At 31.5% G+C, this 17366-nt stretch overlaps 1 protein-coding gene across 1 annotated transcript in view; it reads left to right on the top strand.

Annotated features, from left to right (window-relative positions):
- Positions 1–449: 449 nt before the first annotated feature.
- Positions 450–17366, top strand: part of LOC111694913 (protein turtle homolog A) — a 42494-nt gene continuing 25577 nt past the window's right edge. The window contains exons 1-8 of the mRNA XM_023463969.1: positions 450–465; positions 979–1133; positions 1829–1950; positions 4481–4542; positions 6161–6271; positions 11355–11439; positions 12209–12327; positions 12996–13147. Coding sequence (XP_023319737.1) covers positions 450–465; positions 979–1133; positions 1829–1950; positions 4481–4542; positions 6161–6271; positions 11355–11439; positions 12209–12327; positions 12996–13147 — 822 coding nt within the window. The remainder of the gene's footprint in view (positions 466–978; positions 1134–1828; positions 1951–4480; positions 4543–6160; positions 6272–11354; positions 11440–12208; positions 12328–12995; positions 13148–17366) is intronic.

The raw sequence follows: 17366 nt of genomic DNA, 5'->3' as shown, positions 1-17366 counted from the left end.
AAAAGTGCTGAATCATTCTGTGTCAATATACACCCTCCTCCTCCTCCCACTCTCCCTTCCCATTCCCATTTCCATCATCCTCCCTCCCATCCTGTAATCCCATAAAAAATCCTCCAAAATTATCTTTTTATCAATTCACATCAGTATAAATTCTTTTATAATATTAAGTAAGTTTGATACCTGGCAATATCAAGATCAAATATATCAAGCCTATGAATAAAATGGGGCAAATAAAAAGCATCAGCTGAGAAATTTTACACTTCTGTTTTAATTTGTAAAATTTTCGATCGATTTTCTATAATTTGATGCCATTTGAGGGTTTGTTAGCACTAAAATTGAGAACATTGAAGCGTCTTAAAGTATACGATTTTGTTAAGTTCGTATATTTCTTTTCTTTGTATTTCGAACACATTATTAGGGTCTGAAATAGAAAAAAAAAACTCTAAATTATGTCAAAAATCTTAGGTTTATTTTACAAAACTAGGATCTAAATAAATCAAAAGTTTAATTATTTTAGAACTATATATACTCTAAATAGTATTTAAGCGATCGTAAATGTTTCGAAGATTTTTAAAATGTACAAAAATTTGAACATCTAACTTTTATGAGAGTTATCTTTTTATCTTTCATTTATCTTTTAATTCATAATATTTTTCATCATATTCATCAATCTTTTAATTCATGATATTAATTTTAAAATTAATTCATCATTTCCTTTGAGACAACTTGCGAGAGATTTCTTCAATTTATTAAAAAAATACTTCACAAAAGATTGTTGTGTTTATCAAAAATAGAAATAAAAAACTTTAAAAGCCTTTATTTAGACTTTTGCTTTAGAAAACACTACTTGCAATGAATGATTTTCATATTATATACTATGTAGTTACAAATTAAATAATTCTTTCTGACGTTAAAGACCTTAATAAAGACGACTTTCATTTGTCTTAATACTGATTCTGACTTTTATTTATATTTTAGTTCCAGTAACTGAGGTTGGAACAGTGCTAGGTATGCTGACTAACCTACCCTGTAACATGACTCCGGCACTACCCGGAGACAAGGTTCTCCTGGTTCTCTGGTACAAGGACGGATACGGGAAACCATTGTATAGCTTTGATCTGAGAAACATTCAGGTACACCCATCCTTTCACCAGATTCACTCTAATAGTAACATCTAAATGGGACAGTTCTGTTTAAAGACGAGCAATATCCCTTAAACCCTCATCTCAGAAAATTATTAATTTTAAAATTTGAAGTTCTCTGTAAAAAGTGACGAAATTAAAAAAAAGACAAAGAATAAAAATATCAGGATTACTGATTACTTGCCTAAAACTCTAATTGTCTGAACACTATATCTTTGCAACCTCAAGCTATACAACTTTGATACTTAAAATTTTATCTATATGGTCTAGCACTATTATTAAACACCAGGTTTAGAAAATATCGGTTTAGAAAATATCAGCTTTAGAAAATATCAGGTTTAGAAAATATCATGTTTAGAAGATATCAGACTTAGAAAATATCATGTTTAGAAGATATCAGGTTTAGAAGACATCAGGTTTAGAAGATATCAAGTATAAAAGATATCAGGTTTAGAAGATATAAGGTTTAGAAGATATAATGGTTTAGAAGATATCAGGTTTAGAAGATATCAGGTTTAGAAGATATCAGGTTTAGGATATATCAGGTTTAGAAAATTAGAGTTCAGGATGAGTAATCAGTTTTGTTTATTTAAATTATTCACCAGTATTTACAGAAAATTTACACTCTGAAAATATTCAAAAATATATGATATACTATTGAAATATTACTACTGATGGTTGTGCAGGGAAAGGCTGATGTTATCTGGGCTAGCGAGCTACGTGATAGGGTCAATCTAAACATTAAATCTGATCCAACAGCTTTCCTCACGTTTATGGGGGTAGAGGAGCAGGACAAAGGGATGTACAGGTATGGAATGTTTTTATTCAGAAATTTGGAAATTCCGGATTTAGAACGTATCATACCATAGCCTAGTTGAACAGTACTGTATCATACCATAGCCTAGTTGAACAGTACTGTGTCATACCATAAACTAGTTAAACAGTACCGTGTCATACCATAGCCTAGTTGAACAGTACTGTATCATACCAAAGCCTAGTTGAACAGTACCGTTCTGTACCGTCAACTAGCTGAACAGTACAGTACCGTGTCATACCATAGCCTAAATGAACAGTAACGTTCTGTACTAACTAGCTGAACAGTACAGTACTGTATCATAGCCTAGTTGAACAGTACTGTATCATACCATAGCCTAGTTGAACAGTACCGTTCTGTATCGTCAACTAGTTGAACAGTACAGTATCGTACTGTCAACTAGATACCTAGTTGAACAGTACCGTTCTTTGCAGTCAACTAGCTGAACAGTACAGTACCATACCGTTGCCTAGCTGAACAGTATAGTACCGTAACGTTTTCTGATTAAACAGTACAGTACCGTATCATTTTCTGATTAAACAGTGCAGTACCGCACCATTTTTTAATTAAACAGTACAGTACCGTACCGTTTCCTGGTTAAACAGTACAGTAAAGTACCGTTTTCTGATTAAACAGTACAGTAAAGTACCGTTTTCTGGTTAAACAGTACAGTAAAGTACCGTTTTCCGATTAAACAGTACAGTAAAGTACCGTTTTTGGTTAAACAGTACAGTAAAGTACCGTTTTCTGGTTAAACAGTACAGAAAAGTACCGTTTTCTGATTAAACAGTACAGTAAAGTAACGTTTTCTGGTGAAACAGTACAGTAAAGTACCGTTTTCTGATTAAACAGTACAGTAAAGTACCGTTTTCTGGTGAAACAGTACAGTAAAGTACCGTTTTCTGATTAAAAAGTACAGTAAAGTACCGTAAAGTCACAGAATGAAACAGTACCAGATACCGGACACAGCTGGCTTAGTGCACGGCGTTTATCTTTTTAATCAAAGATATTAGTTTTCCTTAAATTTTACAGAATTCTAGATTTAGAAAGATATTATTCTGCTCTGTTAGCTTCCTTTGCCCTGTAATTGTTATGATTAATCGCTAAGTTTCAGCTGAATATTCATATTGAATTTATGCAATTAGAATGCATTTCAGAGCTCCATGGTTATATGACATTAAATTTATATCCAGATTTAGGTTATTTATTTACCATATATACAATAAAAGTATCATATCTTTTTCCTTTTCAAAGGAACTCTTTTCTAATTAAATTAGGAAGAAAAGAAATTAAAATTGCATCTGATAATGTAATTATCATCATTATCACATTTTCGGCACCAAAGTAAAAAATGAGTTATTTTCAGAATTATTTTTATGAACTACATTTAGAATTAATTGTAAAGTATATTCTGCTTTTATATCATTCTAATGATCGATAGTAATATTAACGGACCCAGAAAATTAGAGGATATAGTGCTGAACCTTTTTTTTATATAAAAGTCATAAAGGAATTGAGGCTTTGTCACAAACTCTGCTTTTCTAAATCCTATATCTTTGGATTCCAATGTCGTAGACCTTAGATATTTCAAACTATGAATTCTGTTAGATCAAATAATATAAGTTTGAAATATTAAAGTTTTACGACATTGGATTCCAAAGATATAGGGATTATAAAATCAGAGTTTGTGGCAAAGACTCAATTCCTTTATAGTTTGTCCAATTTTTTTACTTGGCATGACCCCAGAGTTGATGATTCTCGTTTTATCGAAAGAAGCTGCTTTAGAACATTAAATATTTCATTTTCCAAATACAAAAAAGGAAAAATCATAGTTTTAAATATTAATGGTTTCTGAAATAAACATATTCTATTTGTATTGGAGGAAATGTTGTCTGAATATTTAATCAATGTAGATGAATTGTAAAGTGTTTATCAGCATTGAAAAATAAGTCTACATTATTCAAAATTACTCCATACTAAAATTAGAAAAGTTTCAACTTATAATTTTTTTTTATTCAAGTTCATCAGGACTTTTTCAATGTTTTGTCAAAAATTATATTTTAAGTTTTGATCTCCACAAAATGAAGCATAAGATTAAATCCAATAGAAAAATATCAGGGAATAGAATCCTGATTAAGCATTATATGTATTAAAAGTGTTTACATTGACATCAAGCATTTATATCCCTATATATATCAAGTTGGTAAAGATGTTGGCAACCTCCGTTATTCTTTATACCATTAAGTCACTTTATATTCCGTATCTCACATAGATCCAGACTGCTATGAGAAGTTGCATCAATTTATATCTTTGGGTTCTTAAAGTGATTTTACCGAGCACTGACTCACTAACACTTTTGTGTAGCCCTAACACACGCATTTTAAAACTATATAAAAACACTTGTTTTAAGCTTTAGTTTCAAGAAATAATTGGCAAAAGTCTTATAGATTTTTTAGCTCACTGTGATATAGATAGATAAAGAAAAAGATTGAAACATTATTTTTGTAAATTTTTCAATTTGTAGGTGTCGAGTTGATTTTAAGAAATCTCCGACTAGATTTAGAGATGTTAATCTCTCTATAACAGGTATATTTAGAGATATTAATCTATCTATAACAGGTATATTTAGAGATGTTAATCTCTCTGTAACAGGTATATTTAGAGATGTTAATCTCTCTATAACAGGTATATTTAGAGATATTAATCTATCTATACGGGTATATTTAGAGATGTTAATCTCTCTATAACAGGTATATTTAGAGACATTAATCTATCTATAACAGGTATATTTAGAGATGTTAATCTCTCTATAACGGGTATATTTAGAGATATTAATCTATCTATAACAGGTATATTTAGAGATGTTGATCTCTCTATAACAGGTATATTTAGAGATGTTAATCTCTCTATAACAGGTATATTTAGAGATGTTAATCTCTCTATAACAGGTATAGTCAGATAATGAACTGAGTTTTGCCACAAATTCTGATTTTGTATTCCTATACTTATTAGTTTGCAACCCGATGACAAGTTTGAAATATCAAAGCTTTACGCCGTAAGTTGCCAAGATAGGGATTAGCAAATTTTAGTTTGTGGCTAAAAAAATGTTCAATTTCTAAAAATAAGAATTCAATCCGTTTATGGCTAAAAAATAGTTAAAAATTGATGCCATACTTTTTGCTTTATGCTCTAGCACCCTGCCCCCCCCCCTCACCCCCTCCGCTTCAAAAAGTTATTGACATTTATTTAGTTTTAAAGTTTGTTCACTTACTGAGAATTTGAATAAAAGTCGCAATATATATGCAGGGAAAGCGAAAACTTTTTAGAAATTTCATTTAAATTTTTAGAAAAGTTTTCTGTCTTTAGAATAAATATGAGTTTATAAAAAGCTGGCTTCACTTCTACTGCTTTATCTCACAAAAACATGTTTTTAGACACAGCAATCTCTCTCATTAACTGCAGTGTAGTACACATAAACCCGGCCATTATTCTAAAAACAAAAGTCGTATTTTTATTCTGTCAATTAATCATCATTAGTTTAGACTAAAGCAAAACTTTTAGAGTTTTTTGTTTAGTTTCTTCTAAAGAAGGTTTGCTTAGTTCCGTCTAAAGAAGTTTTGTTTAATTTCTCCTTCAGAAGTTTGTTTAGTTCCTCCTAAAGAAGTTTTGTTCAGGGGTCCATATAATTCCTTTTTCAATCCCATTTGGGATTGACAAATTTGAAAGAAATGGGGGCAAATTTATTAAATGGGGGCAATTTTTTTTAAATGATAATTTAAAAAACATTGGGGGCATTTTTTTTAAATTGGGGGCATTTTTTTTTTTTAAGTTGGGGGCAAACAATTATTTTGGGATCGAGAAAATCAGCTATCAGGGAATTATATGGACCCCTGGTTTTGTTTAGTTCCTCTTAAAGAAGTTTTGTTTAGTACCTCCTAAAGAAATTTTGTTTAGTACCTCCTAAAGAAGTTTTGTTTAGTTTCTCCTAAACAAATTTTGTTTAGTTCCTCCATAAAGAAGTTTAGTTTAGTACCTCCTAAAGAAATTTTGTTTAGTTTTTCTAATGAAATTTTGTTAGGTTCCTCCTAAAGAAGTTTTGTTTAGTACCTCCTAAAGAAGTTTTGTTTAGTTCCTCCTTAAGAAGTTTTGTTTAGTACCTCCTAAAGAAGATTTGTTTAGTTCCTCCTAAAGAAGTTTTGTTTAGTTCCTCCTAAAGAAGTGGTTTTCCTGGATGAGAAAGGAACTCCTGTGGAAGATGAGGTTGGACCATATATGGAAGGATCGACTCTGGTTATAACATGTGATGTCATCGGAGGTATGTACTTAATTCATTGATTAATTACACTGAATGCTGGACATCAGAGCTTAGAAAGGTTTAAAGGTGGTTCATCTCCACTTCTTAATTTTTATATTAATTGAGAGTAGCTAGAACTTACAAGATAGGTGTTGTTTACATTTAACAATAAGACAACGCAGTACGAGGATGCGAAGGGTCAGTGTCAGAACTAGTTTCAATGAAAACCAAAATTTGAAAAATAACATAGTTTCGATGTTGTACGTTAAACTGGACAGAAAAAATGAAAAACTCGAGCCGAAATTCCGTCCTCTCTTTTTAGTTTTAATTTCATTGGAATGGTTGTCAGGTTGTCAGGCAATATATTATACTTGTAAGAATACATGATTGTATGAGTAGCTTTAATAAGCTAATAAACAAAGCTCTTAAAAATAGAATTCATTAAAGAAAAGAAAAGAATCATAAAAACCACAGAGTAATAAAACGAAGAGGTGAAGCTTAACTCAGATGTACACAACCGACCTGTCTATTAATTAATCAATAGATTGGTCGGTTGTGTACATCACGATATGTTTACGTATCTAACGCTGTACACTTGTATAGAGCGATCGTATTTCTAAAGGGGGATTTTATGGAATTGACCAATTTTTAGATTTTCTTTCTTTATTTAAAGAGAATTCGAGGATGTTGACTGCAAACATTTGACAATTTGACTCTTGAGTCTCCCAACCTTAAAAGGGTTAGCCATGCACAATTTTTTGGTATTTTGCAAAAAACTCACATTTTTACAAGAAGAATTGTTTTGGCAGTTTTTCACGATGCAATATTTAGACATGCTTGTATTGAAATAAACAAACAACTGAACTTGAATGTACTGCAGTATACACTCCTGTTTTTACAATCCATATTGAGTGTCTATCTAATTATCAATACTAATATTCAAATATCTACATTAAACCACTCCTTAGAAATTCGATCGCTCTATATACAAGTGTACAACGTTAGATACGTAAACATATTGTGATGTACACAACCGACCACTCTATTAATTAATTAATAGACAGGTCGGTTGTGTATATCTGAGCTAAGCTTCACCTCTTCGTTTTATTACTCTATGATAAAAAAAATTGCTGTACTTTTTTAAAGCAATTTATGATCTTTTTCTGGAAGAAAATATTTCAATCTAATTCTGATAGATAATATTTTAATCTACATTTTTAATAACAAAGTGTTAAAAAACAAAAATGAGTTCGAATGGTCTTTTTAGGTGTTTAAAAAGGAAACTTTTAAACACAGTTCTATTTTTCTTTTCAAACTTTTGTGCCAAATCATGCTGCTGATCTTGAATTCAAAATTCAAAAATATTGTGTTAACTGAATAGTTTTATAGCTATTTTACCTGCTTCAATTTAAAATACTCAATTTTAATTTTTCTTATTAGAGTTATATCCACTCTTATTTGAAAAAAGGCATACTACTCTTACATTAAAGATTCCGAAGGGGGGCCCCAGAAGACCAGATTCCAAAAATGAAATAAAATTGACAAGAAATACAATATAAAACATTGTTTTTATTTGGTATAAAAAATAACGATTCAATTTTAAAAATGCACCTTTAACAATGCCTCATCTAAATATGCCTTTAGCATTTAGAAATAATTATGATTAGAATCAAATCAAATATGATGAATACTATACTAGAGATATGAAGAGTGAAACATTCAAAAATAGATTTAATGACGCTGCATCATTTTGTTTACATAAATGAAAAGCAAAACCATTTATAACATGATTTAACAAAAGTGACACAAAGCTAGAATAACGAAAGCAAACTGACACCAACAAAAAAGTCTAAATCCGCTTGTATCCAAGGAGCATGAAAAATAAGGGAGATGGAATCGACCCAGCCCGCCCTGTCACATTATTATAACAGCTTTGCAGACGGGGTACTGCGTCGGAAAAGAGTTTTTAAAAGCGGTAATTGTACATCAGATAATTATTTCTTATTCAAATTAAGTATCGTTTGCAAAGAATGTATAATCATATGGTAGGGCGGACTGAGTCGATTCCATCTCCCTTCTACTCGGAGTCAAACCTTATATTCGGAGTCAAACCTTATATTCGGAGTCAAACCTTATATTCGGAGAAACATAACGTATAGAAACCGCTAGGTATAGCAACAAGGCGTATTTTGCAGGAGAACATTTTTAATATTTTAGAGAAATTAAACTTTCTTGTAAATTATTGTAGCTTAACATTATGATTATTATTTTTTTTAACATACTCTAGACATTAAAGAAGCGATATAGTTTAATGATTATGTTGTTGGTTTAATCTAGTACAGCAAACTAGGGGACCCTAACGGACTGAGCACTTACAGTACGTTGTTGTCACAAAGCAAACAAACAAGAAGAGGGAGATGTCAGAAAATGCCGGCGACATATCATGCATGTCAGAGACAATTCATTTTTCTCCGAAATATGCTTTCATAAAATTCCACATTACCATTTCATAAAAGGATTTTTTGAAAATGATATCTACTTTACATTAATTATTTTTCAAAAAAGTTTAATTTATCTAAAATATAAAAAATGTTCTCCCGCAAATTACTCCTTGTTGCTATACCTAGCGATTTCTATATGTTCATGTGTTTCTACAAGGTTTGACTCCCTTATATTCCATCCTCCTTGTTTGGATCTCATAACAAGCATAGAATTTTACATTACAATTTTTATTTAATTAGTCGAATAAAAATTTGACAAGCCGTAACAAGCATTATATAACCGCTTTAAATCCTATCTAAAACCCTTCTTTGCAGAAAATAAAATAAGAATTTTTACATTTTCCTAAGAGTGATCTTCAAGCGTAAAAGATTCCTTATATTGCTTTTTTTTCTAGTTAGACTTTTAAAACTTTTCTGCCATGTTGTTATAAGCTTCATTATTCTTTCTAGCCCCTAGTGCAGACTAGGACAGTGTTATGTGTTATGTGATGTCATGCTATTATGTTAAATTGTGAATTAGTACTGTAAACATAAACTAACGATGGCTGGGNTTGGGGGGGAGTGTGTGACAAAATATCCTTGACTTATTTTCTGTTTTGTCGATTTGGTTTTGGTGTCCAATGTTCTTGATTTTATATATTTATTGTTCAAATTAAATCCCAATAACCAGGCACTGCGAGATTAAAATCTAAATGTCTGAAACAATCTGTTTTACTGTTTATTTGACCAGGTTTTATGATCTAGGAATCCAATGCGGATATTTCTTTGAAACTTTACCCAGTATAGAATATGGGTGCAGGGTACCGATTAAAGGGACTGGACAGGGTTTTAAAAACGGTCACAAGAATGTAAATCATATTATAATAAAACTGCATTTAAATTATAAAATTTATTTTTAAAAAGTCAAAATTTCTGACCAGACTTTTTTGGACTGGCCTGCGAATTGAGAAAGTTGTAACATACGAATCGGATCGTAAAAAAATCAATTTAAAGCCAGACAAATCATTCAGGTATTACAACCTACAGTCATCGATTATTTTTCGTATAGTTATTATTTCATAATTTTTTTTTGTTTTATTTACAATGCACTTAAAACGCCAAAATATTTGTCCACCAGGTGTCTCTGCTCTCGATGCTTTGAATGATTACACGTGGCAGAAACACCTAGCGGGAAATCATGTTGTGTTAATTGCATGGTATATAAAACAAATAAAAAATATTATGAAATATTAACTATACAAATGCGTCGAAAAATAATGGATGACTAAAGTTTTAAATATCTAATTGATTTGTTAGGTTTTAAATTGATGTTTTTACGATCCGAGTCGTATGGTGCAACTTTCTCAATTTTTATGGACGCTACGTTCTTTTTAACGATTTTCTCCTTATTGATGCAACAGATAGAAATCAGATTAGAAGGGATTAACGTGAGCCTATACCCCTTTCATTTTTCGCGAACACCTTTTAATAAATCGTGACCGTTCCCTTTAAACATAATAGGAGTATGGTTCTGTTTAGAATTCCAAAGCATCAACGCTATTCCACTTTATGTCTGAACCTGATAGATTCAATGAATAACAAATCCCAAACTAAGTATAAAATAGTTTAGAATAAAGAGGAAAATGGGAACACATTTTTAGTTTTAAATTGAAGAAGTAAATTTTGCTTTCATAAAGGAACTGATTACTGTCTTTAACTGTAATTTTTATGGTCTGAATTATCAAATAATTAAAAGTTTGGTTTGATTATTTGGAATCTTGATTTCTCTAAGTTGTTTTATTGGATGTTGTTTGGTTTTATAACATGTCATTATAGTGGAGGCATTAAAGGATGTTTTAAAAATGGATAGCATAATCATATATGAAAGCTAGACAGCCTCGAGGTTGTTTGGTTTAATGATGCATTTTTTATAGGTTGGTCAATCTTGGCGGTTGTCAGGTTCAGTAATATCTATATACATTTATATAGGTTGGCCAGTCTCGGAGGTTGTTTGGTTTAATGGTACATATTTCTATTTATAGGTTGGTCAGCCTCTGAGGTTGTTTGGTTTAATGGTACATATTTATTTATAGGTTGGTCAGCCTCTGAGGTTGTTTGGTTTAATGGTACATATTTATTTATAGGTTGGTCAGCCTCTGAGGTTGTTTGGTTTAATGGTACATATTTATTTATAGGTTGGTCAGCCTCTGAGGTTGTTTGGTTTAATGGTACATATTTATTTATAGGTTGGTCAGCCTCTGAGGTTGTTTGGTTTAATGGTACATATTTATTTATAGGTTGGTCAGCCTCTGAGGTTGTTTGGTTTAAAAATATCCATATATATTTATATTGGTTGGCCACTACCAGTCTCGGAGGTTGTTTGGTTTAATGAAACATATATATTTATACGGGTTTGCAAGCCTCCGAGGTTGTTTGGTTAAATTAAATACATATATTTGTATTGGTTTGCAAGCCTCTGAGGTTGTTTGGCTTAATAACATATACATTTTTACATAGATTTACCAGCCTTTGAGGTTTCTTGGTCTAAAAATACGAATATATTTTTTGTAGGTTTGCCAACCTCCGAGGTTGTTTGGTTTAATAATACATGTATATTTATATAGGTTGGCCAGCCTCCGAGGTTGTTTGGTGGAGGGATGAGAAAAGGATTGATTCATCTTGGGAACAAATATCGCCTGGCAAATCGAGGTAAACAAGATTGTATAAACAAGAAACAAATTTGACAAAAAAAAACTGAAATGCATATTTAAAATGTATGAAATTGAGAATCTTGTATTATTCTCAATTGTAAACAATTATTCTGTAACCAGGGCTAATGTAAATCATAGAATTATTTAAGAATTTGGTAAACAATACTATAAAGCTTGACTTCAATCTGAATTATGATTTCTTGATTTAAACGCCAGATTAACCATTTCACGACGGGGGGGCATCCTCTCCTTGTGTTTTTTCTCCATAGCTCAAAAATAGCTTACAATATCACGTTCAAATTTCTTCACTTTTAAACTTCAATATAGTGAATAAATTTTGCTATTTTTTTTGACGCATTGCGGCGTTTCAAAAAAATCTAAAATAGTCCATATTTTTTTATTAATTAATCTACAGATCTAAAATTTATTTATTTGAAAATTCCATAAAAAGTGCCAAATGCTAATATTTGTCCAAAGTAATAATTAATTTTTTTCCGAATTTTTTAATGAACTGACCTTGAAAACTGTATCACCCTTTATCACATATATCTCAACTTTAACGGCATAATCTAAGTCCCCCCCCCCCTTATCTATATAATAAAATTATAGCCCAATTGGGTTAAAAAATATTTTAAATTACATTTACAGTCCCTAAACACCTGAGTAAGTTATACGCTTGGTGCAAACCTATTCCAAAATCCAAAGTTGTATTATACATTGAATCCAGTTAACAGAACAATACAAAACTCAGGGTCATATTTGTTTAGGAACACGTTAAAGATTGAACCTTTGCGTCGAAGTGATCTGAACGCCGTGCTCAAGTGTCTGGGAAACAATAACAATCAAACTAAACCGGTTTTCAGCTCAGTTAAAATCAGCATGCAGTGTAAGTACATTTTGTAATAAGAGAGGACTGATCACTGGAGTAGACAATTAGAGAACGAGGTCCTTTCTTTTCACCAGAAATTGCACATTTTTTGTTGTATAAAAACTATTAATAGGAAACAGACTAATAATAGAATAATTAATGTTTTATTATATAGATAATAATATCATTAATACGTAAACATATTCATTGCATATAATCCATTTTCTCCTTTTCTTTCTATATTTGTATTTTTATAAAAATACGATAAAACTTTCGATATTTAGAAACGGAAAGGAATGACATATGTAAATTGTAAATATATATAGGTTTATATTTATCTGGTATTTCCATTATTCTGGATAAGATACAGGGTTACCCATAAAGGATGTGATTGCAATGACGGCTAGAAACTATACGGCATTTAGATTGTAAATGCTTTAGCGTACGCAAAGAATTGAAATATATGATGATTCTATTCTTGTTTACATAAAGTATCTCCTGTAACCCTGTATCTCTAGTATCTCCTGTATCCCTGTATATCTCTAGTATCTCCTGTATCCCTGTATATATCTAGTATCTCCTGTATCCCTGTATATCTCTAGTATCTCCTGTATCCCTGTATATATCTAGTATCTTCTGTATCCCTGTATATATCTAGTATCTCCTGTATCCCTGTATATCTCTAGTATCTCCTGTATCTCTGGATATCTCTGCTGATGACTCCTGGTTGTCTGTAGACCAGGAGTATACCTGGGAGTGTTCAGCTACAGGAGCAAACCCTCCTCCAACCTTGACCTGGTGGAACTGGTTGGGTCAGGAGGTACCTTCAGTTCAACAGGTCAGATTTGAATTTAATTAAAAATTATTTTTTAAAATATGATTCTTAATTACATTACTGTCACTGGCTGACAGTCCCGTTTTACAGTATTTAGTATACTATAGCTTGCTTTAACTGCTTAAAGTAGGTCTTGCACTTTAGATAAACTGAGCTGAAAACTTTAGAATGGGATATCCTTAATCCTGATCGGATAATTAATCTGGAGATTAAAAATGAGAGGAGAACAAGCAATATTTAATCTCGAGATTAAGAAAAAGAGTGGATTAAGCATTAATCCCGATATCCACCATTCTAAAGTTTTCAGCTCTGGAGTAATAAGTGCAGACCTGTAAACGTAATTTCAAGGGACTCCCCATTTTAAAAAAGTGACATGTCCAATTAACAACGGGAACCTTGAAAGCTGTGTCTGATCAAGAATTCATCAGATTTCCACAATCTTCTCTTTGAGAGTTTAATAAACTTATTTAAATCAGATTCTTGAACAGAATTAACTCGTAACAAAAACAACAATTATATTCAATCATCTCCTCTTTCTAAAACACCTTTTTCAATGTTTTGAAAACAATGTTTTTTTTTAAACATTGTTTTAAATTCTTGAAAACACTAAACCCAATCCCCACGTGTACCCCGACCTCTTTATTTTTATGTAAACAAATTGTCCAGAATTATCAAGTTTTGAAATAATTTGCCAGGATGTTTTGAAACTATCAGAAAGGTTTGTTCTAAAACCCAATTTCAAAGCAAATAGTGCACTTTTCCCCTCCACTGTAACTTCAACCCCTCCCCTGTTATTCCACCCCCCCCCCCTCCTCCGGAACTGGTGCAAGTTCCTTGAAGTCAGCACCTACAGGCTGTATGCACTACACTGCTGGCAATATCAAATATTTTTATGCGTAGATTAGGAAAATTGAGTTCCTTTTTATACATCGGATATCAAGATATTTCCATATTAAGTGCTATTTTATGTCCAGCTCATGAAGTATTAATACAGCACACAGTTCTACACTTTTACAGTTCTATTTATGTAAATATTGCCCATTTATACAACATGGTTGTATGTACACTTTACAGTCTTCAGAGTACACTATAAACTGTACAGAGTATACTGTTTAGTGTTAAATATCGTCTATCAAGGTTAAAATGCGTATACTCTACGTATATATTGAAACCAATTCTCTCTGGGCGGAATTTGTAAACAAGAATAGATGCATCAGTGTTCGTTTATTATCCGAAGAGAATAAAAGTATTGAAATTTGAAAATTTTGATAATTCATAATAGTTTCCTATGACCAGAATATTTCGTTGATTTTTTATGTGAAAGATGGATCCCCTGTCAGGCTGTGACATCCGTCTTGTGTTTACATTACCGTCCAGAGACAGTACACCTCTGAAATAACTTTTCTTGCATTATAACCTATAAATTAAATGTACAATAACGGTCCGATTTTGCACCTAAATGCGACAAAATCAAACGTTAAAAATGGAATCAACTTAAAAGTCAAATGAAAAATTGTATTCCAAACACTTGTAGTCACTGCACAAATACACAAAACAGATACAAATTAGTTTTTAATGTTTTTTTTTATGAAAGAATTGTTAATGCAAATTGTTTTATAAAATGTACATTGCATTTTATATTTCTCAGCTAGAATCAATCAAAAATACAAATTTAAAGAAATGAAATGGAAGATTTAAACCAGTGGTAGTCGGCAAGAAAAGTTTGTTAAAATAAACAATGAATTGTATCCAAAGTGCATTGATGTCCAGGGGGAAGCAAGCATTATGCATCACTAGAAAAGGGGTTTGATTGCATTTTGTAAAAATTGACTCAAAGGAATTGAGTCTTTGCCACAAGTTAAAATTTTACAATCCTTATTTCTTTGCAATCTTTGAAGGTGGAAATCTTTGATATTTTAAAATTAAATTATTTGATTTAACTGAATTTTGAAATAAGAAAATCAGAGCTGTGGCAAGGACTCAATTCCTCAATCTTTTAATATTAAAGCTAGCCAACTATTCAAAGATTTCCAAACGTGCAAGTGCTAAGTACATCGAAAAAACGTCCTAAATGGTAGAACACCACGGCTCATGTTTTAATCAAAAATGGAAAAAATGTATAACTCACTCTATCCGTCCAACTAAATGTGCGTAATTATATAAAAATTTAAAGATGGCTATAATGCCCATCTCAAGATGGTACCCTTAAAAGGTTTGTTTGCTTGAATATAAATCAGATATCAATTTTTATAATTTTAAAAACTGACTTTTTCAACTGAGAGTCGTCCTCTACTTAAGCAACTTGGGCATTTCTATTCCAGAAAAATATATAGGGATCATCAAAAATAAACCCTTTTAAACCTAGAAAAACGACAATTTCTTTAACATTATTGATCAATTATTACATTTTTATTACATTACATTAATTGTTACATTTAATTACGCTTACAGTGCCTTTTAATTCTTGTGATAAAAATTCCAAGCATCAACAGCTTTTAAGAAGTCCAAATTCAAATTTTGTTTCAGAACAGACTTTGACCAAAAAGCAAGAAGCATGAATTAAGGTTACCCCACCCTCATAAAATAAAATAAATTGTGCCAAGAGTAAACTTAAAAAATTTGAGCATTTAAAGTTGAGTTCAAAACTTAAAAACGTCCGACAGGACAAACGTTGGACCAGGACAAACGTCGGACTAGTACAAACATCGGACAAAGGAAAAAAAAATATTTTAACTTTAAGATTTAACAAAAAAAAGTTATTTCAATTTATCGACTGGTCTAATTAAAATCTAACCAAAGGAACTGAGTTCTTGCCAACAACTCAAATATTCTCATCCCTATATCTTTGCAACCTGGTAATGGCATTTGCATTTAATACTTTTCAAACTTAAACTGTTTGATCTTATAGATTTCACAGGTTGAAATATCAAAGGTGATACGACGTCGGGTTGCAAAGATCTAGGCATATTGAAACATCAGAGTATGTGACAAATGAACTCAACTCCTTTTGGTCTGTTGTTTTATAAAGCTGTGATACATTAAAAGCATAAGAATTTATTCAGTTGTCTTTGATTTTATCACAATAAATGAGTGATGTTTAATGTATTGGTGATAGCAATGGTTTTTTTTTTCAAACTCAACCAAAGTGCGTCATTTTTCTTTATAAATGTACCTGTCCGATGTTTGTACTGGTCCGACGTTTGTACTAGTCCGACGTTTGTACTATCATGACGTTTGTACCAGTCCGACGTTTTTAAGTCCGACGTTTGTACTGTCCGACCTTTGTAACGTCCGACGTTAGTTAGTCCGACGTTTGTACTGGTACCGAGGTCTAAGGTCTACGACATAGGGGTTGTAAAGAAATGGGGATTAGAATATTATAGTTTGTTGAAAAAATTCAAATATAGCATAAACTGAATTTTAACATAAGAAGTAAATACAATATCAGAAAGTAAAATGATTCACAGTTATTAAAAATTTCCCTAAGATAGTTGTTTTCAGAAATACTTTCTGTGTCGAAAGTTTTCTACTGTATAGTGTACTTAAACAAGCAGATTTCTAAGACAATTCAGCTACATTAAATCATCCAATTAAATACAGTACCAGACGCTTTTTAAAAGGAGGTTCAGTATTCAGATTATTTTTCTGATAATGAATTTCATTAAAATTTGTCATTTTAAAAAAAATCGATCCTGAACTGTCATTTTATGTCATGTTTGTTTAAAAGAGCAGACCTTTTTTTTTGCAAGCCATAATGTCCCACTACTAAACTTTTTTAAAATTTCCCACAATATTTGTTGTCAAACTCTCGTTTTATTAAAAGATACCCTATGCACTTCTCTCCATATTATTTAATTATAAATTTAATTTAGTTTGTACAAAGTTGAAGCACCCCTATATAAATCATAATCCTTTTGAAACAGGTTTCTGGGGCAGTTTAAACACTGCACAATATCAATCTGTAAATAAAGTTGGGGCCTGGGCCGGGGACAGGAGACATTGTTAACCCAGAAGAGAGACGATATAGATCTTGTTAACTCAGAAGAGAGACGATATAGATCTTGTTAGCTCAGAAGAGAGACTATAGGGATCTTGTTAACCCAGAAGAGAGACGATATAGATCTTGTTAACTCAGAAGAGAGACGATATAGATCTTGTTAACTCAGAAGAGAGACGATAGAGATCTTGTTAACTCAGAAGAGAGACGATAGAGATCTTGTTA

This window comes from Eurytemora carolleeae, unplaced genomic scaffold (genome assembly GCF_000591075.1).
Source record: "Eurytemora carolleeae unplaced genomic scaffold, Eaff_2.0 scaffold204, whole genome shotgun sequence".
NCBI lineage: Eukaryota > Metazoa > Arthropoda > Copepoda > Calanoida > Temoridae > Eurytemora > Eurytemora carolleeae.
The sequence above is the reverse complement of the archived record's forward strand: the minus strand, read 5'-3'. Positions and strand labels throughout refer to the sequence as shown.